At 46.6% G+C, this 27,071-nt stretch overlaps 1 protein-coding gene and 1 pseudogene across 1 annotated transcript; both read left to right on the top strand.

The window, feature by feature from the left end:
- On the top strand, positions 1-22,352 carry LOC124993586 (palmitoyltransferase ZDHHC19-like). The gene is made up of 9 exons (XM_047565457.1): positions 1-107; positions 204-350; positions 659-780; positions 1,788-1,927; positions 2,646-2,818; positions 3,250-3,355; positions 21,085-21,155; positions 21,503-21,683; positions 22,230-22,352. The coding sequence occupies exons 1-8, from the start codon at positions 1-3 to the stop codon at positions 21,681-21,683; spliced, it is 1,047 nt and encodes a 348-aa protein (XP_047421413.1). The 3' UTR covers positions 22,230-22,352.
- On the top strand, positions 13,097-18,548 carry LOC124992761 (palmitoyltransferase ZDHHC19-like; annotated as a pseudogene).
- Positions 22,353-27,071: the final 4,719 nt, after the last annotated feature.

Below are 27,071 nucleotides of genomic sequence, written 5' to 3'. Positions count from 1 at the left end.
ATGGACAGAGCAGGATGTCCAGTGTGCAACAAGTGTGTTTGTGGGGGCGGGGGAAGGGTGCTCTCAGAAGTCACTGGCAACGGCCTGAACGCCCTGCCAGAACCTCTGTGATGTCACACTTGATGCTTCTTTCCTTCCCTACCGTTGTCATGACACTCTGGGTGGGAACCTAACACACATAACTCTTGGCTCTCATTTCCCAGGAGAATCGGCATACCCATGCCACACTCTCAGGAAATGGCGCCCGGTGGTCGACCTCGAGTTGACTGTTCTTGGTTCCGACCAAGTCTATTTGCCTCCTTTGTCATCATGATGCTCGTGATCACGAGCAGCGCTTTCTTCGCCTACCCGTGAGTCTCCCATGGAAGCTCTGAGGTTTAGGCAATGATAGGGAAGAGGCAGGGGAGTGGGGACAGAGGGTCAGGAGGGAAAGAAGGATATATAGTTAGCAGCTCAGAGGTCTAGAGTGCCTGAGGCATCTAGGGAACTGCAGGTGGCTGGGAGTGCTGGTGACATTAGCTGGAGTCTCCATGGTGTGTCTCTAGCCTGGATATTTACACCTGTTCTTCAGGTCTGTGAGTCCAACCTCAGGTGAGCCAGGCCTCGTGGGGAGCTCTGGGTTGGCCCAGACTAGAAGTGAGTCTGGCTCTGGTTTCAGATGCAGATGGCTGGTGGGCCGTGGGGAGTGGGCCTTTGCCCTCGTCACCGGCCCACTCTTCCTAATGAGCCTCTGGAGCCTGGTGTCCTTGAATGTGGGAGATCCAGGCATCATACATCGAGGTAAGTCCTCAGCAACCTGGGAGAAGGAGTGGTACCCCAAGGGCTGATGCCTACAGGTGTTGTGCCCAAAGGCTTGAGACCCCACAAGGACCACCAGAGACCACGATCAATGCAAGCAGCAAAGAGTCATTTATTAGCGAGTTCGAACCCGGTCCTCTGTGTCCTTAATCAACGACGCTAGCAGAGGCCCCGAGCCCTCGTCAGCAGGGTTTTTATAAGGAAAAGCAAGCAGTTTTACAGTGTTCTTCTAATTGGCTAACATTCGAACAGCTAAACCTCCCCTGGTTGGGTCCGGTCAATCTATTTGATTTTCATTGGGTCCGGCCAGAACTGGACGGTCCTAGAGGAAGAAGGGAGGAGGGAAGGGGTGAACTGAGTCGGGGCTAGGCCCTGCTCTCGTCCTTGACGGATAAGGTCTCCAGGCAACTGCACATTCCTCGGACAAATATCTCTTAACAACCTTGGTAAGCACAGGGGCCCAGCAGTCCTGTTTGTCCTTGAGACAGTTAGCAGCACAGATACCACCCTGCTCTCAACACAGGGGTGATTTCTAAAGTGTGAAGCCCACCTGTGGGCTCAGGATCCCTGACTCCACGTCATCATGACAGGCCCTGGTACTTCATTTCCCAAGCCACTGAGGTGTGAAGAAACAGAATCCTGGAGGTTTCCCAGTTACTTTAGAAGGGAGGACTGGGCAGGCTGGCAGGAGAGGCCAGCAGGCTCTTCCAAAGCACAGTTCACTCTTGCTCCTTCCCATTTCACACACGACATCCAGCACTGATCTCTCTTCCCAAGGGTGGAGCTCTGCAGAGAGTTCTTCTGGCTGGAAAGCCCTTCTCTTTCACTGCCAGCCCATCTGAGTGGTCAGCTTGCTCAAAATGGACCGGGATTCCCCTGGACACCTCCTCCCTGCCCTTCTTCTTGCCCAGTGATGATACTATGGGGCTGCTCCAAGCAGCAGTGAGAGAAGGGCCTCCTGACACTGGCCCAACCTCTTCCCATGCCAGGTTCCTTGGAGCAGGACCCAGAGGCAGCTTGTACCACCTGGATGTTTCGGACAGCATTTCCCATGCGCTGGTGCCCAAAATGCAATTTCCACCGCCCACCTCGCACCCTCCACTGTGCGACCTGTAATATCTGCGTGGAGGTGAGTACTCCTCCTCCCTGTCCACCCACCAACTGGCCAGGACTGGGAACCTCATAGCATAATGGGCCAGGTGTGGGTTAGACAGTCTTCTCAGACTGCTAAGGGTGGCTCTCTGCCACACTTGATCACTCATATCTGTTATCGCCTCTGTGTCTGCACCTGTCCTGAGAGACAGGCCTTCTATGCATGGGTGTGACATGCAAAGTGCATCACATCTGTGCTGAGCCTGGTGGAGTCAGGGGAGGAAAGACAGCACTTGTCCCATTCCCTGCTTGCTGACACTAGATACCCACACTCTGGACCAGGTGTTTCCCTGTTCTGGGGATCTTTGCCTGTCTTCCTCTGGGTGTCCACGTTGGAGGGTTTCCTGGGTTCTGAGTGCTCTTCTCTAATGTGCACATCCTGCATGGGCTTCCAAGTGCAGAAGGTTGGCTGGGTAAGGGAGTTCTTTACATCCTTGTCCAGTATCTGAGAAGATAGAGGCTCAGTGTAACACCTGTCAGATCTTGTCTTGAAAGACCTCACTCATGACAGGTGATCTCATGAGCCATGGAGTCCTAATTATGCTCTAACAATGGAAATGCCAGGCTCTCCCTGGAGCTGGGATCCCGTGTGTAGGACCCAGAGCAGGTAGCCCAGAATTTGGGGGAACCTGAGCATTTGGGAGTGATGGAGGCCAGGCCAAATAGATCCTGGACGCCTGCCTCCTCTCCCCTAGGACTTTGACCATCACTGCAGGTGGGTAAACAACTGCATTGGGCACCGGAACTTCCGGCTGTTCCTGCTCCTGCTGCTGTCCCTGTGTCTCTACCTGGTTGCCCTGCTGGTGACCTGTGTCATCTTCCTGGTGCGCACAAGAGACATGCCATTTTCCATCGACAAAACCATGGCGTATCCACACAGTCCCAAGGGCCCACACTGGGAACTCCACATGCTGTGGAGTGGGAGGGGCGGAGAACCAAGGGGCGGGTCACAGAGGCAGGGCTGATGTGGGCGGGTATAGAGGGAAAAGCCCTTTGGGAGGACCTGTGAAGGCCATGTTGAAGGTGAGTGGAGTCCATGAGATAGGTGGATAGGACGGGCTGTGGATTTAAGAGTCTAGCAGGGCTTCGCAGAGGGGTAATGCAGGTAGATAAAGACAGGCAGGAGGACGGCCTGGTGGAGTGAGATTTCCGTTGGGTGTACTGGCCCAACAGTCCAGTCCAGGAAGGAAGAGTGGTGCTGTAGCTATATGGGGGCGGAGCCAGCGAGGGTGGAGTCAGGTCAAGGGGCGGGGCCAGAGAGGAACAGTACCCTGGCTTGGCTTCTTAACCTATGCACAGCTTCATCGTTGCTGTACCTGCCCTCGGTGTCCTGCTGCCACTCATCTTGGGGCTGCCTCTCCAGGCTGTAGCCGTGAGCTACGCCATGCGCCCCTATGAATGTCAGGTAAGTGGAGCTGAGTGCCTGTGCTGGGTTACCCAGCTGTGCCGAGGCATCTTGCTCCTCTGCCACCCGGCACTTTCTGTGCTTTCTCCACTGCCCTGGGCCCTTGGTGGCTCATTAGTCCTTCCAACACCCACTATGTGCTAGGCCGCGTGTTCTTTGAGGGAGGGGATAGAGGTGAGTAAGTGCATCCTGCACTTGTGTAGATAGGAAGCTGCAATCAGAGTGACACCTGGCAGATACCTAGGAACACTCTGAGAGGGGTGGGTCCTGAGTGGTGCAGCAGACTGGAAGAAACTGAGTTTGCTCAGGCCTGCAGTGTAGAGTAGGACAGGCCACTCTACTTATCCTAGGTGTGATTTTGGGAAGGCAGAGGACAGAAGGACATTGCTTCTAATGACTCACCTTTGCAAAAAGGCAAGGAACCTGAAAGTAGAATGTTAAAATTCAAGCCCAAGTTGGCATGTGCAATGAAGTTGACCCTGTGGGGGTCAAGATTAAAAAGGCCCAGAAAGTCAAGCATGGGATTTAGTTTGGATGAATTGAAAATCTGGGAGCTGTGATAGGATTTTTAAAAATAGTCTTTTATTGAGAAACAATTCACACAGTAAATTTCACCCGTTTTGGTCTATGGTCAGGGATTTTGACAAATAGATACCATCCTGCACTGTCCCCCATGATCAAGGTTAGACCAGTTGCATTACCCCAGAAAATCCTTTCATCATCTTTGGTTGTCAATTTCTTTCCCTAGTCCTTTGGGTTTTCCTTTTTAAAAATTATGTATAAATTGAGTGTTTGCCTTTTTAGTCTGGCTTCATTCATTTAGCACAATGCATTTGAGATTCATCTATTTGTTGCTCATATCAGTATTTTTTTTTATTGCTGTGAAGTATTGTATGAATGCCCTGCAGATTATCTATACGTTCATCAATGGAAGGATTTTAATTTTGCATCTAGTTTTTCCACACTTTGTTTGTTTTGTTTGGTCTATATTAAAACTGGTGGTGCTTAACCAATGAGCTACATGCCCAGGTCCCCTGCCCCCTATATTTTTTCTTTAATTTTTTTTTTTTTCTTTTTGAGTCAGGGTCTCACTAAGTTGATTAGGGCCTCGCTGAGTTGCTGAAGCTGGCTTTGAACTTGCAATTCTCCAGCCTCAGCCTCCTGAGTTTCTGGGATTCAGGTGTGGGCCATTGTGCTCAGCTAGTTTTTCACAGTTACAAATAAAGCTGCTACAAACATAGGTGTACAGGCATGTTAGCTTACGTTTTCATTTCTGTTGGGTAAAACGTAGGCATGGCATTGCTGAGGTATAAGGTAACTATGTGTAGAACTTTAAAGGAAATTTTCAAATTTTTCTTCCTAAACCGCTGCACCATTTCTAATTTCTACCAGCAGTATATGAGATTTCCAATTGTGCCACATCCTCACCAACATTTGATGCTGTCATTTTCTCTTATATTGTTTTGTTTTTAATTGGCACCTAATAAATGAATAGTGGTATCTCAGTGCTCCAGTTTGTACTGTCATAATGAGTAATGGTGTTGAGTATATTTTCATGACTTATTGGCCATTGGTATGTCTTTGGTAAAGTGTTTGCTCCAATTTTTTGCAACTAAAAAAATGATAGTATCCTTACTGAGATTTGACACTTCTCTATACTGGATTCAGTTCTGTGTTTTAAATCTTTCCTTGTAGTCTGTGCCTTGTCATTTATTTTTTTCATAGCATCTTACAAAGAGCAGGATTTCTTAGTGGTGGTGTTTTTCCAGGACCAGGGATGGAAGCAGGGGTGCTCTACAGCTGAGATTCTCCCCTAGCATTTTATATTGTTGTTTAATCTACATGGAAAATCATGTCATCTGCGAAGCACAGTTTCATTACTTTCTTTCCAATTTGTGTGTCTTTATTTCTTTTTCTTTTTAGTGTTGACTAGGAATGATAGGAGTGGGCATCTTTGCCATGGAATTCCTTTAGTATGACAATAACTTGACTAAAGGCTCCTTCAGAAAGACTGGCAGGAAGCATCAATGGGGGAGGTAGGAGTTGCAGACCCTGAACACATGAAATGTCAGAGAAGCCCTGCTCATCACCTCCCAGCCTTTTGGTCACCACCCCACCACAGCCATATTTGGCTCCCCTCCCATCTGTGGCTCCGCTGCTGAGCCCTTACTCATCACCCTGTGGTCTGCCTGTCTTCTTCTCTCTCCAGTTTCAGGCCATCATTTAGTTTGCCCAGCAGCCTTTTCCCTTCCTCCCTCCTGTGGTTCTTCCACCCCCAGGTCAGGCCATAGGCCTCCTCTGCTCAGATGAGGCCCTCCAAGTGCAGGATTCCCCACTCTAGGGAAATGTGGTCTGCACTCTGGATTCGCCAGACAGGGCTACCCCATTGCTGGCAGCACCCGTGCAGGCATCATTACATGCAGCCACTTCCATGCAGCTCCTCCTGGAGTCAATTGCTTGGTGGTTGGTAGCAAGGACTCTGGAGCCAGATCGTAGAATTCCACATCACACCTCTACAACATACCATCAGGGAGATCATGGGCATGCTAACTAACCACCTGGTCACTCAATTTCCGTATCTGTTACCAGGGAAGCATGGGTTAATATGCAGAAGACACATAGAACAGTGGCTGGTACCAGAAAGTGCCCTATGATTTGCTGTTACAATGACTACCATTCCTTCCCGTGGTCATTTACCCATTTGTGCTTCATCTTAAAAGTCACGCAAGCTCCACTGTTAATGTCCCAGAACTCCACTCCACCTGTTGTATCCTTTGGGACTTATTCCCTGAAAGAGTTGACTATGCTCACTAGTTTCACTTCCTGGCCCATGTCAATCAGCCCCTGCCCCTGCTTTTAGGATGATGCTCCCACCAATGAACAAAGGCAGCAGACATTCTTCAGGCTATTCTTTCTGAACTGGAAAAAAGCCTCTGAAAGCAGAAGTAGCTGAGCAAGCCCTCTTGCATGTCTAATTGCTTAACTCTCTGGGTGGCTTCTCTGCATGTGCCTGCATGCTATGGGCCAGATTGCAAACAACTTGCCCATGATAACCTCCCTCTGTGCTACCCTGGCCATTTCCCATGGTGCTCAGGGCCTCATGTTGATGCTGGACTCTCCCCGCTGAAGTAGGCTGACTGTGATCTTTGCAGCATGTTTTCAGACTGGACTTTATATTTTAGCACTGGTTTTCATCCCCAGTTCTTCTATTTTTTTACCTTGAAACAGAATATCACTAAGATGCTGAGGCTGGTCTTGAACTTGCCATCCTCCTGTCTCAGTAAGCCCAGGCTCTGGGATTTCAAGCCTGTGCCATTGTGCCTGGTTTCAAAGAGACGTTTTTGATGACCTGAAATATTTCTGACTGGGTCTGTACCTGAGTGTTAAAGCAGGTGCTTAGCATGTGTAAGGCCATGGTTGTTTAGGAGCCCAGGAATTCATGAGTCCTTCGGTCATTCTTGGGCTTCCCTGCCCTTGGATTCTTGCTCCAGGCCTGAGTTGAGCCCTGTCTCAACTGACCAACTTAGGGAGGGTCAAGGGAGATGGCTGTGCCAAGTCCTGCTATTTCTGAGCTCCTCTTCCCATCCCCGTCTCCCTACAGCACAACAACCCATTTGACCAGGGTTGTATCAGAAACTGGCATGTCACCCTCTGCGCACCACTGGGGCCCAAGTAAGTCAGTAAATGAGAGGCTCAAGTGGTGGACCCTGGGGCTGGTGGGGTGGGTGAGGCTGGGTCTTCTTCCCGGGTCCCTTACCCCAGCTCCCTGGCCCTGACCCTCACTGTTCTCTTCCCTGGGGGTTTTCTCCAGGGCACTCTGGGAGCCTCTGGGAACTCCCCTCTTCCTTGCCTCTCTGTAGGTTCTACTCCCAAGAAATGGGGTAGAGGGAACCCCAGCCTGGATGGGAGCCCTGGATGAGAGCCCTGGGCTCTGTGCTGTCCAAGCTGAGTGGTGAGGGTGGTCAGGGAGAGCAGGAAAGGTGGGTAGTGACCCCTTGCTTTGGGCCTCTCATTGCCCAGGTACATGTCAGAAGTTGTGTTGCTCCAGCAAGACTCGGGATCCAAGTGGGAGCCGATGGCGGCCCTGCAGCCACCAACATTCTCCCCAGAACACCATCGCCCACACCTCCCTGGGCCCAACTCTCAACCTGTGTCTTTTGACACATCTTATGAAGGAGCACCAGGGAGTGCAGTCATCTAGGTGAGGAGTAGTGGGTGTGCAGTGGACAGGGGTGTCTGTGGGCTGCACGTGTGTTGTTGGAGCCCCTGAGGTGGGGCTGGCCCTGCAGCTGAAGCACCTGGAGCTGAGGAGTGGGAGTATGGATGTGAGGGTGCAGGTCCAGGTCCCAGGGCTTCAGAGCACACCCAGGTGTCCCTGAATAGACAGAGAGAAAAGACTGCTTGGCTAACTAGCTGGGTGGCCCTGGAGCAGGTCCTTACCTGGCCCTGGAGCAGTTTCCTCAACTATTATTGAGGATTGAGACTAATCCAGGAGTTTATAATGTTTTAAAGGGGATCATTTTTATTTTGGAAATTATTACTTATGGTCCCATGTATAACGTACTGAGTGGGGCATTAGTAGTACAGTGGGGTGAGTAACCCACAGTGTCCCTAATTGGCCCATTTAGTGACTTGTAGTGCCAACTTTCTCTTTTTTCTTGCCTCCAGGGGCTCAGGGACTTGACCGTGAGCTGTGGGGTGGAGTTCAGGGAGAGCCCCATGTACTGACTTTGTTTCTCTTCCCATCAGCCCAGTGCTGCAGTGAAAGGCCCACAGTGAGTCTTGGTCTCCAATTCACCCCCTCCCAGTGATGCCTGGATATGGACATGCTGCCAGGATGTGAGCCCTGCATCAGGCCTCTGAGGCCTGAGCCCCGACTCCCCTGTTGGGAGCTTCCCTGACCCCATGACTATTGAACCCCCATAAATTTGTTTTTTGCTGATTCTATGGCTGCTCTGCATGTCTGTTCTAGATTCAGAGAAATGTGTTTCCTGGGGGAGTCCTTGAGGGGCTAGAAGGGAAGAGAGATGCTCTCTGCACACCCAAGTTCATGAATCCACACTCTCTGGCTTTTTGCCCTTTGGCAAGACACTTAGCATTTCTCATCCTTACAATGTGGCATCAGTAATAATCACAGCAACTGACCTTCCTGCCTTCCTGGCAAGGGCTGAGGATGAGAGGAGAGAAAACCCACCAACCAGGATAGTATATAGTGTACCTCAAACTATTCCAGAAAATAGAAAGGGAACCTATATATTAATAATTCTAGTTGTGTGTGTGCACATATGTTTGTGTGTGTGTGTATGTGTGTGTGTGACAGAGAGGAATGGGGGTGGAGGGGGAGAAAGATTTTGTGTTATGGGTATCAAATCAAACCCAGGGCCTTATGTGTGTTAGGCAAGCACTCTACCATTGAGTTCCATCCCCAGCCCTTTTTTATTTTCAGACATGGTCTCACTTCATTGACCAAGCTGGCCTCCAACTTGTGGACACCTATCTCAGCCTTCAACATAGCCTCCCAAGGTTTATAGGACTTCCCTGCCATAAGTGGCTTAGAATTTTCTATGTGCAATTCTTGTCAATGGCAAATAACGAGCTTTTCTTCTTTCTCTCTCAAGTGAATACTTTAAAATTTTTTTTGCCTAATTTGTGTAGCTTTAACTTTTAGTACATATAATGTTAGATTTTTGTAAATGACCATTATCATGTTGAGGAAGTTTCCTTTTATCTTGGTTTTGTGTTTGTGTGTTTGTATTTTTTATTCATGGAAAGGCATTAGATTTTGACAAATGTTTTTTTTCATGAAAAGATTTTGTGAATTTTTTCCTTCATTCTTAATGTTGTGTGTACTACACAATTGGCATTATTCCACATTTTAGTGTTTAATAATTAATAGCATGACTGACCACTTCCAAGACACATAGATACTACATTCAAGAAACTGGGAGGAAAATCACTATAAAATACATACTACGTGATAAGAGAGTGCATTATAATATAAAACCTTTCTACACATAGTAGTTAGGTGCATGAAACCATTCTTAGCATATTAAAATATGTTCCAGATTTCAGTGTAAACTACTAGGACTCTTCCATTCTCTTGTATGACAAGTCCTCATTTCTGTTTTTACACTCTTCTACCCCAGCCTGAGTTATGAGGTCTGGCCTGGTTTTCTCTAATCTCAGATATGATTACCAATATTGTCAATTCTTGCATTGATCTGGTGAGACAGTCTGACATGTATGCTGCAGTCATTGCAGGAGCATATGCCTAGCAAGGTGAGATCCTGCATGATGGAGTCATTCTTGGCCATGTCCCCAGTTCCTAGTTTGGTGATAATATCTGAGAATAGCACTTATCCATCATTTTCATTTGTGGGGAGATGAACTGGGGAACTGCTTTACCATGAATTTCACCCCCAGTGCTTCTCATGTTTAGTTGGATCAGGGAATTGTTAAGTTGTTGAGGACCTGACTAAGTTGCTGAAGCAGGCCTTGAACTTGCAATCCTCCCATCCTAGTCTCCAGAGTTGCTGGGCTGCCATGCCCAGTTATACTCCATATTTTTTTTTATGTTGAGTGATTCTTGCATTCTTGGGATAAATCCCAGTGACAATGATATATGATCTCTTTAACATGTTGCAGAATTTCAGTGTTGTTTTGAAAGGACCTTTGCATCTATACACATGAAGGGTATTAATCTTTGTTTTTCCCTGTGATATCTTTGTCTGACTTTGGTATCAGTGTAATATTGGCCCTGTAAAATGAGTTGGGAATTGTTCCTTCCTCTTGTACTTTTTGGTAGAATTTGAGAAGGAGTGGTGTCTGTTCTTTAAGAGTTTGGTATAATTTACCAATGAACTCTCTTTTTTAGAAGAGGTTACTAAGTTGTCATAGTTGTTGATTTTCTCCAGGGGCCAAAGGGATCTCTAGAGGGTAAAGAGGACATCTAATGGTCACTAGATAATTAATGTCCTTTTCCTGGAGGACTTTATGGAAGGCGTGAATTGAAAATGCCTCCCTTTGCACAGAAATGACAATGGGGAGAAGCCCTACAGGCTTGGAAAGTCTTGAAATGTGATCAAAGGGAATCTAGTCGTTTCTTTAGGAACCTGTCCATGTGAAATGTCTCTCAAGGGCTGAAATCTGATCAGTGAGGGGAGGGGAATGCTCAGGAAGACTGCAGTTTGGCTCATCTGAAGGTGTGTGTCACTGGGGCTTTTGGAGAGCACCTTTTTCATCAACCAGTCACTACAGGATGCCCCATAAGGGTGGTTAGGAGAAGAGTCGGGGAGAAATATTTAAGGTTCACTGGGGAGTGACCCCGGCCAGAATCTCACAGTGGCACCAACCCTTTGTCCATCCCCACACATCCAGAAGCAGACCTGGATCACGAACACTGTGAACTCACACCAGACACGCTCCCAGCCTGGACAGGATAGTGAGAGAGGGCTTTGGCAGACCCCCACGTGCCCGACCTGCAGCATGGGTAATTAGAGGCCACACAGGCCAAGAATCCTGGCACCCGAGTCTTCAAGAGGGCAGCTGGCACTAACTGCATTCAATTAGTCAGGTGGGCATTTTGTCCTCCAGAAAGAAAGACAGAAAGGCACACCTCAGAAAGAAGTGGGGTGTGGAGGAGCTTACCCTGGTGGTGATCTGTGCAGAGCCCACATCTGAAACCAGTCTTGAAAATCAGGATCGGGTCCCATTCTCCCGACCCCAGGTGTTGAAGATTAAACCACCAAAAATGCCAAGGCAAGAGCAAGAAGTTTTATTTAAAGCAGAGAAAAGAGAGAGAGAAAAACACACACACCTCTGGAGAGGCAAGGGTCCAGAGCTGGCGCCCCAGGGAGTGGGGATGTCATGAACCCGTTATAGATTTCAGGTTTCCTTTCATCTCTTGTCCACCCCCTCCCATCCTGCCTATCGGGACAAAAGGTGGGAAGGGAGACTTTCTGGTGCCTTTATTTTCCACAGCTGCCCAGAAATGCAGGAAGGGAGCTGATATACAATAATGACTCCTTGCTTAGAAAAATTCCATGGGGGCAGGTAACCCTGGCAAAAGGTTGGAGGAGGGGAAGTACTCTGGAGGTATTAGGATTTTATTTCCTTTTGAATCAGCCTTCATATTACTGGACTAATTATTCCTTTTCTACTCTGACTGTCCTTTTGCCCTGGTCTCAATGCAACCAGCTTTGACCTAATTTAATCAATTTAATTTCCTTGGTCAGGCAAGGTGACTCATAACTGTAATCCCAGCAGTTTGGGAGGCTGAGGCAGGAGGATCACAAGTTCAAAGTCAGCTTCAGCAACTTAGACTCTGTCTCAAAATAAAAGAGTTGGGGATATAGCTCCTTGCCCTTGGGTTAAATCCCCAGTCCAAAAGGGTGCTGGGTACTACATATGGTCTTTGGACATCTGTGCAATTGCTAGCATCTCAGCACAGACTTCTCAGTGGGTAGTAGCAGTTCTAGAGTAAAATTGATGTCACCTGGATCACAGGTCTCTGTCATCACTGTGAGAGAAGCCACAAGTATTTGGCCATTTTTAGCTCCAACTGTATTGGGAAAATGTTTTTATCCCCTCACCAAGACTAATGATAGGAAGAATCCACCAAACCCAGAGGCTCTCAGGGGCTCATTGGACAATACGATGACACATGTCAGTGTAACAGAAACCCAGTTACTCTCTCATAATATGCAGCTCAGGAGGAAGCAGTTGAGGGATAGGACAGGGACTCACAATGTCACAAGTTGTGTCTGGGTAGCATGACTTGTGGCCCCAAGGGTCCCAGGTGACACCCCAGCCTGCAGGTATAGCTTAAAGACAGGAAGAAGGGACACAGAGCTCTGCCAAATGTATCATCTTCCCTTTCATTGAAAAGGCAAAAGTTTTCCCAGAAATCCTCAATAGATATTTGCGCACGTCTCATTAACCAGTATTGCATCATAAAGCCCACCCTGGAATTGAGGGAAATAGGCAAGTTTAGTTGCGTAGATTCCTAACTCTTTCCAAAAACTGGAACTCTGTTACAACAAAAAAGAAGTGGAGATAGAATAAGCAATGTGCACTGTCTGCTTCAATTAGCACTGGGATTGAGAGGGTGATGAGATCAATCAAATTCTCCCCATACCAACTCCCCAGAAACTATGTATTAGCCTGATTCCTGTTATTTTTGTTCTTCAAAAAATACCCAAGATGGGTACTTTGTAAAAAGATGATATTTATTTAGCCCAGCTTTCAAGATTTGGCAGCCCCTGTGACCGAGCTGTGGTGAGGGTCATCCCAACATGGTGAATGGCATCATGGTGGAAGGACATGTGAGGGGAAGAGATTGCCTGGCCAGAAACCTGGGGAGGGACCAGTTGAGTTGCTCTTCTTAGAACAACCCACTCTCACAGGAACTACTGGGGGCTATGAGAAGCACATTACTCCCTTCCGAGGGCACCATTCCCAGGGAAGGAAACACCTCACACTAGGCCACACCCCGTACAGCTTCTACCACCTCAACACTGCCACACTGAGGACCAAGCCTCCAACCGATGAACTTTTGGAGGACAAACCACATCCACATCGTCACATGCTCCAGCAAAGCCAACATGGACAAAGTGGGATGTCCCAGTGTGCAACAAGTGTGTTTGTGGGGGTCAGGGAAGGGTACTCTCAGAAGTCACTGGAAGCAGCCAGAGCACCCATGCCAGACCTCTGTGATTTAACACTTGATACTTCTTTCCTTCCCTACCGTTGTCACGACACTCTGGGTGGGAACCTAACACAGTTAACCCTTGGTTCCCATTTCTCAAGAGAAGCAGGCATAGCCATGTCATTCTCTAGGGATATGATGCCCCCTGGTCAACCTCTGCGGAAATGCTTGGTTTAGATCAAGCCTCTAGGCAGCACTCAATGTGGGGCTGCTCATCAATGTGAGTGGAGTGTTCTTTGCTTTTCCTTGAGTCTCCCATGGAAGCTCTCAGGTTTCTTACAAAGAGGTAGAAGAGAAAACAGACCATTATAGTGAAGAGGCAGGGAAGTGGGGAGAGAGGGTCAGGAGGGGAAAGAATATACAGTTAGCAGCTCAGAGGTCTAGAGTGCCTGAGGCATCTAGGGAACTGCAGGTGGCTGGGAATGCTGGTGACATTAGCTGGAGTCTCCATGGTGTGTCTCTAGCCTGGATATTTACACCTGTCCTTAAGGTCTGTGAGTCCAACCTCAGGTGAGCCAGGCCTCGTGGGGAGCTCTGGGTTGGCCCAGACTAGAAGTGAGTCTGGCTCTGGTTTCAGATGCAGATGGCTGGTGGGCAATGGGGAGTGGGCCTTTGCCCTGGTCACTGGCCCTCTATTCCTCATGACCCTCTGGAGCCTGGTTTTACTGAATATCTCAGAGCCTGGCATCTTATATCAAGGTAAGTCCTCAGCAACCTGGGAGAAGGAGTGGTACCCCAAGGGCTGATGCCTACAGGGGTGATTTCTAAAGTGTGAAGCCCACCTGTGGGCTCAGGATCCCTGCCTCCAAGTCATCATGACTGAGGCCCTGGCACTTCATTTCCCAAGCCACTGAGGTGTGAAGAAACAGAATCCTGGAGGTTTCCCAGTTACTCTAGAAGGGAGGACTGGGCAGGCTGGCAAGAGAGGCCAGCAGGCTCTTCCAAAGCACAGTTCAGTCTTGCTCCTTCCCATTTCACACACGACATCCAGCACTGATCACTCTTCCCAAGGGTGGAGCTCTGTAGAGAGCTCTTCTGGCTGGAAAGCCCTTCTCTTTGACTGCCAGCCCATCTGAGTGGTCAGCTTGCTCAACATGGACCGGGATTCCCCTGGTCACTTCCTCCCTGCCCTTCTTCTTGCCCAGTGATGCTATGGACCTGCTCCAAAAAGCAGATAGAGGGTAGGTCCTCCTGCCACTGCCCAAACCGCTTCCCATGCCAGGCTCCTTGGAGCAGGACCCGGAGGCCGGGTATACAGCATGGATGTATCAGCATGCCTTCCAAATACACTGGTCTCCACAATGAAGTTTCCACAGCCCACCTCGGACCTTCCACTGTCCCTTTTGTAACATCTGTGTGGAGGTGAGGACTCCTCCTCGCTGTCCACTCACCAACCCATCCTCGGGCACCTGGCCAGTACTGGGACCTCACAGCATAAATGGACCAGGGGTGGGTATGAGACTCTCAGACTGCTAAGGGTGGATCTTTGCCACACTTGGTCACTCATATCTGCTATTGCCTCTGTATCTGCACCAGTCCTGAGAGGCAGTCCTTCTTTGCACAGGTGCTGACATGAAAAGGGTATCACATGTGCTGAGTCTGGTGGAGTCAGGGGGGCGGTAAGGCAGTCCCTGTCCCATCCCCTGATTGCTGATATTGGATACCCAGACTCTAGGTCAGGTGTTTCCCTGTTCTGGGGATCTTTGCCTGTCTTCCTCTGGGTGTTCAAGTTGGAGGGTTTCCTGGGTTCTGAGTGCTCTTCTCTCATGTGCACATCCTGCATGGGCGTCCAAGTGCAGAAGGCTAGCTCGGCAAGGGAGTTCTTTACATCCTTATCTTGTATCTGAGAAAAGAAAGGCCCAGAGTTATTCTATACCCTGCTCCAAGTGACTCCAGGAGGTCTTGTTTCTAAAGACCTCACTCATTACAGGTGACCTGATGAGCCATTGAGTCCTAATAATGCTCTATCAATGGAAATGCCAGGTTCTGCCATGAGTAGGTGGTGTAGAAGTAGCGGGGAGACCTGAGGATTTGGGGGTGATGGAGTCCAGGTCAGATAGACCCTGGAAGCCTGCCTCCTCTCCCCTAGGACTTTGACCATCACTGCAGGCGGGTAAACAACTACATTGGGCACCGGACCATTCAGAGGTTCCTGCTCCTGCTGCTGTCCCTGTGTCTCTACCTGGTTGCCGTCCTGGTGACCTGTGTCCTCTTCCTGGTGCGCACTAGAGACATGCCATTGTCCATCGACAAAACTATGGCGTATCCACACATTCCCAAGGGCCCACACTGGGAACTCCACATGTTGTGGAGAGGGAGGGATGGACAGCCAAGGAATGGGTGGCCAAGGGCAGGGCTGTTGTTGGTCCATCTAGAGGGAAAAGCCCCTTGGGAGGACTGTCAAGGCCAGGTTGAAGGTGAGTGGAGTTAGGGAGATAGGCAGGTAGGATAGACTGTTGAATTAAGAATCTAGCGAGGCCATTCAGAGGTAAAAAAAAAAGGGACAGACCCGAGGACAGTCTGCTGAAGTGAGGTTTCCGTTGGGAGTACTGGACTAACTGTCCAGTAGGAAGGAAGAGTAGGTGGGCGGAGCCCAATGGGGGCGGGGCCAGCAAAGCCGTGGGGTCAAGGGGCGGGGCCAGTGAGGAAATCTCCCCTGTCTTGGCTTAACCTGTGCACAGCTTCACAGTTGCTTTACCCGCCACCGGCGCCCTACTGCCACTCATCTTGGGGCTACTGATTCTGACTGTAGCCATGAGCACCGCCAGGCGCCCCTACAAGTTACAGGTAAGCAGGGCTGAATGCCTATGCCCGGATACCCGGCTGGGCTGAGACATCTTGTGCCTCTGCCACCTGGCACGTTCTGGGCTTTCTCCACTGTCCTGGGCCCTGATGCTGCCTCATTAGTCCTTCCACACCCACCTCTTAAGATGCAGCTCAGGTCTCTTCTCCCCTGGAGCTCGGTGGTCACTCTCCCTCCTGCGTGCGTTGCTTCCAGAGCCTACTGTGTGCTAGGCTGCGTGTTCATTGAGGGAGGGGATAGAGGTGAGTCAGTGCATCTGGCACTTGTGTAGATAGGCAAGCTGCAATCAGTGACACCAGGCAGACCCCAGGGACACTCTGAGAGGGGGTGGGTCCTGAGTGGTGCAGCAGACTGGAAGAAACTGAGTCTGTCCAGGCTGCAGTGTAGAGTAGGACAGGCCACTCTATGCATCCCAGGTGTGATTTTGGAGAGGCAGAGGACAGGAGGGCATTGCCTGTGAGAGGTGCACTATCACAAAAAGGCAAGGAACCTGAAGGTGTTCTGTTGAGGGAATGATGAGGATAAGGCTCTAATTCAAGCACAAGGTGGCACGGGCCATGAAGTTGACCCTGTGGGAGTCTAGATTAAAAAGGCCCAGAAATTTCAAGTGTGGGATTTAGTTTTGATGAAGTGAAAATCTGGGAACAGTGGTAGGATTTCTTTTTTAAAGTCTTTTATGGAGGAATAATTTATTCAGTACAATTCACCCCTTTTTATTCTATGGTCAGGAATTTTGACAATTAGATACTGTCCTGCACTGTCCACCACTTTCATTACCCAGAATCTCCTTTCATCATCTTTGTTTGTCAGATTGTCTCCTTGGTCCTTCTGGTTTTTCTTTTTCCAGAATCACCTTGTTAATGGAGTCTTTGCCTTTTCATTCGGGCTTTGTTCACATTGCACAATGCATTTGAGATTCATCCATGTTATAGCTCATATCAGTAGTTTATTTCCTTTTATTGCTGTGAAGTATTATATGGATGCTGTACAGATTATCTACACATTCACCAATGGAAGGATTTTAACTTTGCGTCTAGTTTTCCACATTTTTTGTTCTGTTTTGTTTTGTTTGGTCTGTATTGAAGCTAGGGGTGCTTAACCAATGAGCTACATCCCTAGCCCCATGATCTCCTTTATTTTTTCTTAAAATTATTTTTATTGTTTTTGAGTCTGTCACTAATATACTTAGCTCCTCGATAAGTTGCTGAAGCTGGCTTTGAACTTGCAATCATCCAGCCTCAGCTTCCCACATCTGAGATTCAGGTGTGGGCCATTGTGCCCACAGTTATAAATAAAACTGCTACAAACATTGGTGTACAGGCATGTGTATACATTTTCATTTCTGTTGGGTAAATATTTAGGAGTGGCATTGCTGAGGCATAAGGTAGCTGTGTGTGGAAATTTATAGGAAATTGCCAAATTTTTCTTTCAAAACAACTGAACCATTTCTAATATGTACCAGCAATGTATGAGAATTTGCTCCACAACCTCATCAACCTTTGACACTGTCATTTGTTGTCATTTTGTTTTGCTTTTGCATTGTGCCCTAATAAATGAGCAGTGCTATCTCATTTGTGCTCCAGTTTGTACTCTCCTAATGAGTGATGATGTTGAGCATATTTTCATGACTTATTGGCTATCAGTATATCTTGGTAAAATGTTTGCTCCAGTCATTTGCCAATTAAAACAAACAAATAAAAAAATGATTTTCTTACTGACTTCATAGAGTTCTTTATACTGGATTCAGATCTATGGTTTGCAGATCTTTTCTTGTAGTCTGTGCCTTGTCATTTCATTTTCTTCATAGCATCTTCCAAAGAGCAGGGATTCTTAGTGGTGGTGTTTTTCCAGGACTAGGGATGGAATCAGGGGTGCTCCACAGCTGAGATTATCCCCTAGTATTTTTCATTATTGTTTGTTCCACATGGAAAATCATGTCATCTGTGAAGCACAGTTTCATTGCTCTCTTTCCCATTTGTGTGTCTTTATTTCTTTTTCTTTTAGTGTGGAATAGGAATGACAAGAGTGGGCATCTTTGCCATGGGATTCCTTTAGTATGACAATTACTTGACTAAAGGCTCTTCCACTGAAACTGGTTGGAACCATCTATGGGGGAGGTGGGAGCTGCAGACCCCAAGACAGCTGAAAAGACAGAGAAGCCCCTCTGCTCATCACCTCCCAGCCTTTTGGTCACCACCCCACCACAGCCACATTTGGCTCCCCTCCCATCTGTGGCTCCGCTGCTGAGCCCTTACTCATCACCCTGTGGTCTGCCTGTCTTCTTCTCTCTCCAGCTTCAGACCATCATTTAGTTTGCCTGGCAGCCTTTTCCCTTCCTCCCTCCTGTGGTTCTTCCAGCCCCAGGTCAGGCCATAGGCCTCCTCTGCTCAGATGAGGCCCTCCAAGTGCAGGATCCCAGTCTCAAGGGAAATGTGGTCTACACTCTGGATTCACCAGACAGGACTCCCCGCATTGCTGGCAGCACCCGTGCAGGCACCATTACATGCAGCCACTTTCATGCAGCTCCTCCTGAAGTCAATTGCTTGATGGTTGGTAGCAAGGACTCTGGAGCCAGATTGCAGAATTCCACGTCACACCTGTGCAACATCAGGGAGATCATGGGCATGCTAACTAGCCACCTGGTCATTCAGTTTCCCTATCTTAACCAGGGAAGCGTGGGTTAATATGCAGAAGACACATAGAACAGTGGCTGGTACCAGAAAGTGCCCTATGATTTGCTGTTACAATGACTACCATTCCTTCCCACGGTCACTTACACTTGTTTATGCCTCACATTAAAAGCCAAGCAAGCTCCACTGTTAATGTCCTAGAACTCCACTCCACCTGGTGTACCCTCTGTGCCTTATTCCCTGAAAGACTTGACCTCTCTCACTAACTTCACCCTTCACTTCCTGGTCCATGTCAGTCCAGCCCCTGCCCTTGCTGTCAGGTGATGCTCCCACCAATGGCCAAAGCAGCAGACATTCTTCAGTATTTTGTTCTGAAAAATTCCTCTGAAACCACAAGTAACTGAGAAAGCCCTCTTGTGTGTCTTATTGCTTAACTCTCTGGGCTTCTTCTCTGCCTGTACCTGGGTGCTCTGGTCTGGGTTGCCTAATCTTTGCTTATGATATCTTCCCTCTGTGATACCTTGGCCACTCCCCATGGTGCTCAGGACCTCATGTTGCTGCTGGACTCTCCACCTTGAAGTAGGCTGGCCATGCTCTTTGCAGTCTGTTTTCAGTCCCCATTGTAGTGACTGGACTTTATTTTTTGGTGTTGGGTATTGAACCCAGTAGCATTTTTGCACTGGTTGTCATCCCTAGCCCTTCTATTTTCTACTTTGAAACAGGATCTCACTAATTTGCAGAGGCTAGTCTTGAACTTGCCGTCCTCCTGCCACAGTAAGCCCAGGCTCTGGGATTACAGGTGTGTGCCACCGTGCCTGGCTTGACTGAGACATCTTTTATGCCCTTAAATGTATCTGGTTGGATGTGTATCTGAGAGGCAGAGCATGTGCTTAGCATGTGCAAAGCCCTGATTCTTCAATCGCCAGCACACAAAGAAAAGGCATCTGAAAACTGAGTGAACCAAGAGACAAAAGAATCAACCTTTGGGGATAGAAGAAACAACAGAGAAAGGAACAGAGATAAGCCTAATGCCCTGATTCCTCCAGCATAAGGGGAAGGAAGAGAGGAAGCAGGAAGTTAGGCAGAAGATGGGGCAAGAAGAACATGCCACTTGATTTTGGTCCTGTGGAGTGGGAGGGTGTTTGAGACACAGAACAGGAACAGAGCCCCAGGAGTGGAGCCAGTGACTGTAACTGTTCTGGGTGCTTCAGAGCTGTTGGATTCTATTCCTGTGTGATAGGGTCCCATGTTGGGGAGGAAGGGATTCAAGTTTATTGATCCTCTCTTAAAAACATAGTAATTATCTTACTTTAAGGATTATTTTATACCTTCCATACAACCAACATATTCTATACCTTATACACACCTAATCCAAAATTATTTTTCTAAATTTAAAAAATTTATACATTTTAAAAATGTTCTTCTATTAATTAATCTATTTTTTGGTACTAGAGATTGAATGGAGGGGTGCTATATTACAGAAGCTACACTCCCAATTCTTATTATATTTTGTTTTGAGAGAGGGTCTCACTAAGTTGCTGAGGGCCTTTCTAAGTTTTTGAGGCTGACTTTGGACTTGTGATTCTCCTGCCTCAGCATCCCAAGTCACTGGGCTTCCTGGTGTCCTCCACTGCAGGATACTAGTTTCTTAAGTGCTGTGAACCCCTTAAACTAGTCAGAAGCTCATAGAGAACAATGGTTCATGTTGCTTTTGGACATTTTGGGGTATTCTAGAGCTGTTCTGATGATGTGGAATCCTGGTTCCTACAGTGATGAATAGGGTTGAAAATCAAAATCTCCATTTGTGGGTCCTGGAAGACTTGGGGTGGATAGTAGGGCTATTGAACCTTGTTCCACTGTGACTGAATATTTTATAGTTAAAGCCTTTGAAGTTGGGGTGACACTCATCCTAGTCTGGGAGGAGGACAGGGCGAGGCTGATGGATGGAGTGGCAGGGAGAGGAAGAAGGGAGAGGAGAAGCAGGTCAGTGAGGAGCTGACCTTTGAGCTTGACCTTTACTCCTTTGTGTACTGAAGGCCTTCAGCCCAGACTCTCCTGGGCCGTGTGATTTCTGACTAGGAAAATACAACTGGGCATCCCTGCTGCCACTGTCCTCCCAGATTGTGAAATTCACTGAAGGCACATGGTTAGGAACAGTGAGGGGGTGGGAGAGGGAAGTGGGAGCAGGGGGTGACACTGACTGTGGAGCAGTTGAGCAGCAGAGGGAAGATGTTATAAGGGATCTGGAAAGACGTGGTGGGAGGACGAGTGGACCCCATGGAGACAGAGCAAGGATGCTGCCAGGGGAGGAACAAGGTGAGCAGGGAGCCCTGAGAAGGCAGGAGAGGTGGTGCAGGGTCAGCACTGTCAGGGAGAGCTGCTCACAAGTGGGAGGAGGCAGGTGGCTCTTCCCAGGAGCCCTGGGAGGCAGGATCCCTGGGTCACTCTGGGCTTCCCTGCCCTTGGATTCTTGCTCCAGGACTGAGTTGAGCCCTGGCTCAGCTGACCAACTTAGGGAGGGTCACTGGGAGATGGCTGTGCAGAGTCCTGCTGTTTCTGAGCTGCTCTTCCCATCCCTGTCTCCCTTCAGGACAACAACCCATTCGACCAGGGTTGTATCAGAAACTGGCATGTCACCCTCTGCGCACCACTGGGGCCCAAGTAAGTTGGTAAACCAGAGGCTCAAGTGGTGGACCCTGGGGCTGGTGGGGTGGGGTAAGGCTGGGTCTTCTTCCCTGGTCCCTTACCTCAGCTCCCTGGCCCTGACCCTCACTGTTCTCTTCCTTTGGGGTTTTCTCCAGGGCACTCTGGGAGCCTCTGGGAACTCCCCTCTTCCTTGCCTTTGTAGGTTCTAGCCCCAAGAAATGGGGTAGAGGGAACCCCAGCCTGGATGGGAGCCCTGGATGAGAGCCCTGGGCTCTGTGCTGTCCAAGCTGAGGGGTGAGGGTGGTCAGGGAGAGCAGGAAAGGTGGGTGGTGACCCCTTGCTTTGGGCCTCTCATTGCCCAGGTACATGTCAGAAGTTGTGTTGCTCCAGCAAGACTCGGGGTCCAAGTGGGAGCCGATGGCGGCCCTGCAGCCACCAACATTCTCCCCAGAACACCATCGCCCACACCTCCCTGGGCCCAACTCTCAACCTGTGTCTTTTGACACATCTTATGAAGGAGCACCAGGGAGTGCAGTCATCTAGGTGAGGAGTAGTGGGTGTGCAGTGGACAGGGGTGTCTGTGGGTTGCACGTGTGTTGTTGGAGCCCCTGAGGTGGGGCTGGCCCTGCAGCTGAAGCACCTGGAGCTGAGGAGTGGGAGTATGGATGTGAGGGTGCAGGTCCAGGTCCCAGGGCTTCAGAGCACACCCAGGTGTCCCTGAATAGACAGAGAGAAAAGACTGCTTGGCTAACTAGCTGGGTGGCCCTGGACCAGGTCCTTACCTTTCTGGACCTCAGTTTCCTCAGCTGTTATTGATGTTTGAGACTAATCCAGGAGTTTATAATGTTTTAAAGGAGATCATTTTTATTTTGGAAATTATTACTTATGGTCCCATGTATAACGTACTGAGTGGGGCATTAGTAGTACAGTGGGGTGAGTAACCCACAGTGTCCCTAATTGGCCCATTTAGTGACTTGTAGTGCCAGCCCTCCTTCTGTCCTGCCTCAGGGGCTCAGGGACTTGACCGTGAGCTGTGGGTGGAGTTCAGGGAGAGCCCCATGTACTGACTCTTGTTTCTCTTCCCATCAGCCCAGTGCTGCAATGGAAGGTCCACAGTGAGACTTGTTCTCCAATTCACCCCCTCCCAGTGATGCCTGGATATGGACATGCTGCCAGGATGTGAGCCCCACATCAGGCCTCTGAGGCCTGAGCCCCGACTCCCCTGTTGGGAGCACCCTGACCCCATGACTATCGAACCCCCATAAATTTGTTTTTTGCTGATTCTATGGCTGCTCTGCCTGTCTGTTCTAGATTCAGAAGAATGTGTTTCCTGGGAAGCTTTGAGGGGCTGGGACAGGTACCTCCTCGAAGTGAAGAGCATTGTTCTCTGGGTACCCAACCTCAGGAACACTGTCTGGCTCTTTGCCCTTGGGCAAGACACTTAGCATATCTCTCATCCTTAAAATGTGGTGTCAGTAATAATCACAGAAACTGACCTTGTGGCCTTCCTGGCAAGGGCTGATGATGAGAGGAGAGAAAACCCACCAACCAGGTTAATACATAGCTTACCTCAAACTATTCCACAAAATAGAAAGGGAACTTATATATTATTAGTTTAGTTTTGTGTGTGTGCATATGAGTATTCTTCATAATTTTATGTGTGTGTTTATGTGTGTGTATGTGTGTGTGTGTGAGAGAGAGAGAGAGGGAGAGAGAGACACACAGATAGAGGGGGCGGGATAGAGAGAGAGATATTGTGTATGGATTGGGGATCAAATCAAACCTAGGTCCTTATGCATGGTAGTCAAGCACTCTACCACTGAGCTACATCCCCTACCCTTTATTATTTTCAGACATGGTCTTACTACATTGACCAAGCTGGACTCCAACTTGTGGTCCTCCTATCTCAGCCTCCCACACAGCCTCCGAAGGTGTTACACGACTTCACTGCCATAAGTGGCTTAGAGTTTTCTATATGTAATCCTTGCCAACTGCAAATAGAAAGTTTTTCTTCTTTCTCTCTCAATTGCATACTTTAAAAATGTTTCTCTTGCCTAATTTCTGTAACTTTAACTTTTAATACATATAATGTTAGATTTTTAATATATTCCCATTATCTGGTTGAGGAAGTTTCCTTTTATCTTGGTTTTGTGTTTGTGTGTATGCCTTTTTTAGACATGGAAAAGCCATAGATTTTGACAAATGTTTTTCTTCATGAAATTATTTTGTGGATTTTTTCCTTCACTCCTAATGTGGTATACCACATAATTGACATTATTCCAAGTTTTAGTGTTTAATTATTAATAGTATAACTGACCATTTCCAAGACACAAAGATACTACATTCAAGAAACTGGGAGGAAAAAAAAAATAACAGAATGAATCAAAAACTATTACCCTAGGTAAATGTATGATTACAAAAAAAAATAGTAATAACAGACTTAATCAAAAACTATTTCCCTAGATAAATGTATGATTACAAAAAATAAATAAATAATTAAATAAAAATTAAAAAAAGAAACTGGGAGGAAAATCACACTATAAACTACATAGTATGTGATAAGAATGTGCATTATAATATAAAACCTTTCTACACATAGTAGTTAGGTGCAAGAAACCATTCTTAGCTTAGGAAAATAGTGTTCCAGATTTCAGTATAAACTAGTAGCATTCAACTCTTTTGTATGACAATCCCTTATTTCTGTTTTCACACTCTTCTGCCCCAGCCTGAGTAATGAGGTCTGGACTGGTTTTCTCCAATCACACATGTGATTACCATTATTGTCAATTCTTGCATTGATCTGATGAATTGGGCTCTGACATGTATGCTGCATTAATTGCAGAGCCTGTGTCCAGCAAGGTGAGATCCTGCATGATGGAGTCATTCTTGGCCATCGCCCCGGTTCCCAGTTTGGTGATAACGTCTGAGACTATCACCTATATGACATTTTTTTTGGAGGGGTGTGTACCAGAGATTTAACCCAGGGTTTCTTTACCACTGAATTTTATCCCTAGTTCTTTTTTATTTTTAATTGAGTGACACTCTCATTAATTTGCTGAGGACCTGACTAAGTTGCTGAGGCTGGCCTTGAACTTGCAATCCTCCTATCCTAGTCTCCAGAGTCTCTAGAATTTTAGGAATATGCTGCCATGCCCAGCTACACTCCATTTTTATATGTTGAATCATTCTTGCATTCCTGGGATAATTCCCAGTGACAATGATATATAATCTTTTTAATATGTTGCTGAATTTCACTGTTTTTTTAAAAGAACATTTGCATCTGTACACATGAAGGATATTAGTCTTTGTTTTTCCCTGTGATATCTTTGTCTGTCTTTGGTATCAGTATAATATTGGTCCTGTAAAATGAATCGGGAATTGTTCCTTCCTCTTGTACTTTTTGGTAGAATTTGAGAAGGAGTGGTGTCTATTCTTTGAAAGTTTGGTATAATTTACCAGTGAACCCATAGTCTTTTTTAGAAGAGCTAAGCTGTCAAAGTTTTTGATTTTTCTTTTTTGAATCTTTAGCTGTCTTAGACTAGATTCTTTTGAGTAATCTAAGTGGAATTCTAGTATCAGTTCTATTGACATCATAAAATAGTGCCTTTTGCAAGAATTTTATTTCACTTTTGTAGAAAGTTGTCATTTAAAAAATATTTTAGCTTGCAGCTGAGATTCATGGGAAAGAATGATGCTAGGATCTTATTTTGCTTTGTTTTGTGTTATGAATATTTTATATATACATGACAATAGAGTGTATTATAACATATAATACATATATAACTTCCCTTTCTTGTGGTCATTCACGATGTGGAGTTTCACTGGTGGTGTGTTCACATATAAACATAGTAAAGTTATGTCTGATTCATTCTACTCTCTTTCCTATGCACATCACCCCTCCCTTCCCTTCATCCCCATTTGTCTAAACCGACACACTTCTATTCTTTCCTCACCCACTTATTGTTTGTTAAATTTTGCATATCAGAGAGAACACTTACCTTTGATTTTTTGTTATTGGCTTATTTCATTTTTGCTTTTTTAAAAATTTTTATATATTTTTTAGTTGTAGATGGACACAATACCTTTATTTAATTAATTAATTTATTTATGTTTTGCATAGTGCTAAGGATCAAACCCTGTGCTTCACACATGCCATGCAAGCACTGTACCACTGAGTTACAACTCTAGCTCCTGGCTTTGTTTTTTGAGATGGAATTTCACTATGCTGGCCTCGAACTTCTGAACTGCCTACCTTAATCACTGAGTAGCGGAGAGTACAGATTTATGCCACCGTGCCTTGTTTAAGATGCCAGTTTTAAATGAAAGAAGATGTTTGAGTGGAGACTCTTCGGAAAGTTCATTAGTGAATATTTTGTGTTATGGTGTGTGTGTATGTGTGTTTGTGTGCGTGTTAATTGGTACTGGAATTCAACCCAGGGCCTTACCTCATGACTTACAAATGACCTATATCACTAGTCCTTATATGGTGTTTTGTTAATAACTCTATGAATTCAGATGATAACAACTAAGAATGCATTAAGATCCTTTTATTTGAAAACTCAAGAAAACAAAAACAAACAAAAACAAAATAAGTGGTGCTAAAATCAATAGATTAATGAAACAAAATGTCCACAGACTTTAGAGAGCAACCTACAGGATATTTACTGGGAATGATTTGGGGATAAACACCCATGGAAGGATGGGAAGGAAAGGGAAAGATGCAAGACTGAACAGAAGGCAGTTGCCTGAGGTAGGGACCCAAGAAAAGCTCAGCAAACCCTAAGGTCACATGACCCTTCAAAATTGCCCTGCTTTCAGGCAAAGTGGCTAGGACATTATGCCCTGTAGTGTCCACTCCTTGGATGCAATCTGTCCCTGGAAGGAGGGGAGGCAGTCCCCAACTTTGGGGCTATCTCCCACCCACACTCCAGCAACTGGAGGGGAATCTGGGAGGCACCTCACAGGGTCCACTCCACAGTTCTTAATGTATATGAAAAACTCATTGTGTATTGTAAGTGGTGGAAATAAAATCTTACTTGATAGTGATGTTGGAACCATTGATTATAACTATGTGGAACACACATGGATTAGAATATTATCTCATCTTACCCAATATTGATTTCAGATAGATTAAAGAATTAAAAGAAAAAGGAAACAATATACCTAATACTTATCAGCTTTAAGGAGAGGGAAACACAAGTAAACTTAGATGATGCTAATAAAATGATTGTTAGATTTGATTACATAAAAGAAACATTTTTACATTCAAAATTTCACACAAAATTAAAAGGCAAACAAAATTGAGAACATGTTTGCAATAAACACATTGAAAATATTTGTCTATTAATTTATATTTGATTCTTTATTGTTATCCTATCTTTCCCTCCCCCTTCCCTTTATTTTACTGTAGTTTCTGCATTTGAGAGAAGACATTTGACCTTTGAGTTTCTGAGTTTGACTTTTTTCACTTGGCATGATAGTCTACATTGCCATTTACCGGCAAATGCCATACTTTCATTCTGTTTAAAAAAGGTATCCTGCAAATAAAAAGAGAAACCCAACCCCCACATCAAAACAACAATGATTACCAACCACTTATACCCATTAGGATGGCTAATATAAAACAAAAAATGCCAGGAAACAAAAAGTGTTATTGAGTATGGGGAGAAATTGGATTACTCCTGCATAGTTGATGGGAATTTAAAATGGAACAGCTACTATGGAAAACACTATGGCAAGTCATCAAAAAACTAAGCAGGTAATTACCAGATGACCCAGCAATTTCACTCCTACTGACATATACAAAAACATTAACAGCAAGGATTTGAACAGACATTTGTACATCAACATTAACAGCATTATTTATAGTAGCAGAAATGTAGAAGCCACTGAAATATTCATTGGCAGAAGAATGGACAAACAAAATGGGCC

This window comes from Sciurus carolinensis, chromosome 9, assembly GCF_902686445.1.
Source record: "Sciurus carolinensis chromosome 9, mSciCar1.2, whole genome shotgun sequence".
Taxonomy (NCBI): Eukaryota; Metazoa; Chordata; class Mammalia; order Rodentia; family Sciuridae; genus Sciurus; species Sciurus carolinensis.
The sequence above is the reverse complement of the archived record's forward strand: the minus strand, read 5'-3'. Positions and strand labels throughout refer to the sequence as shown.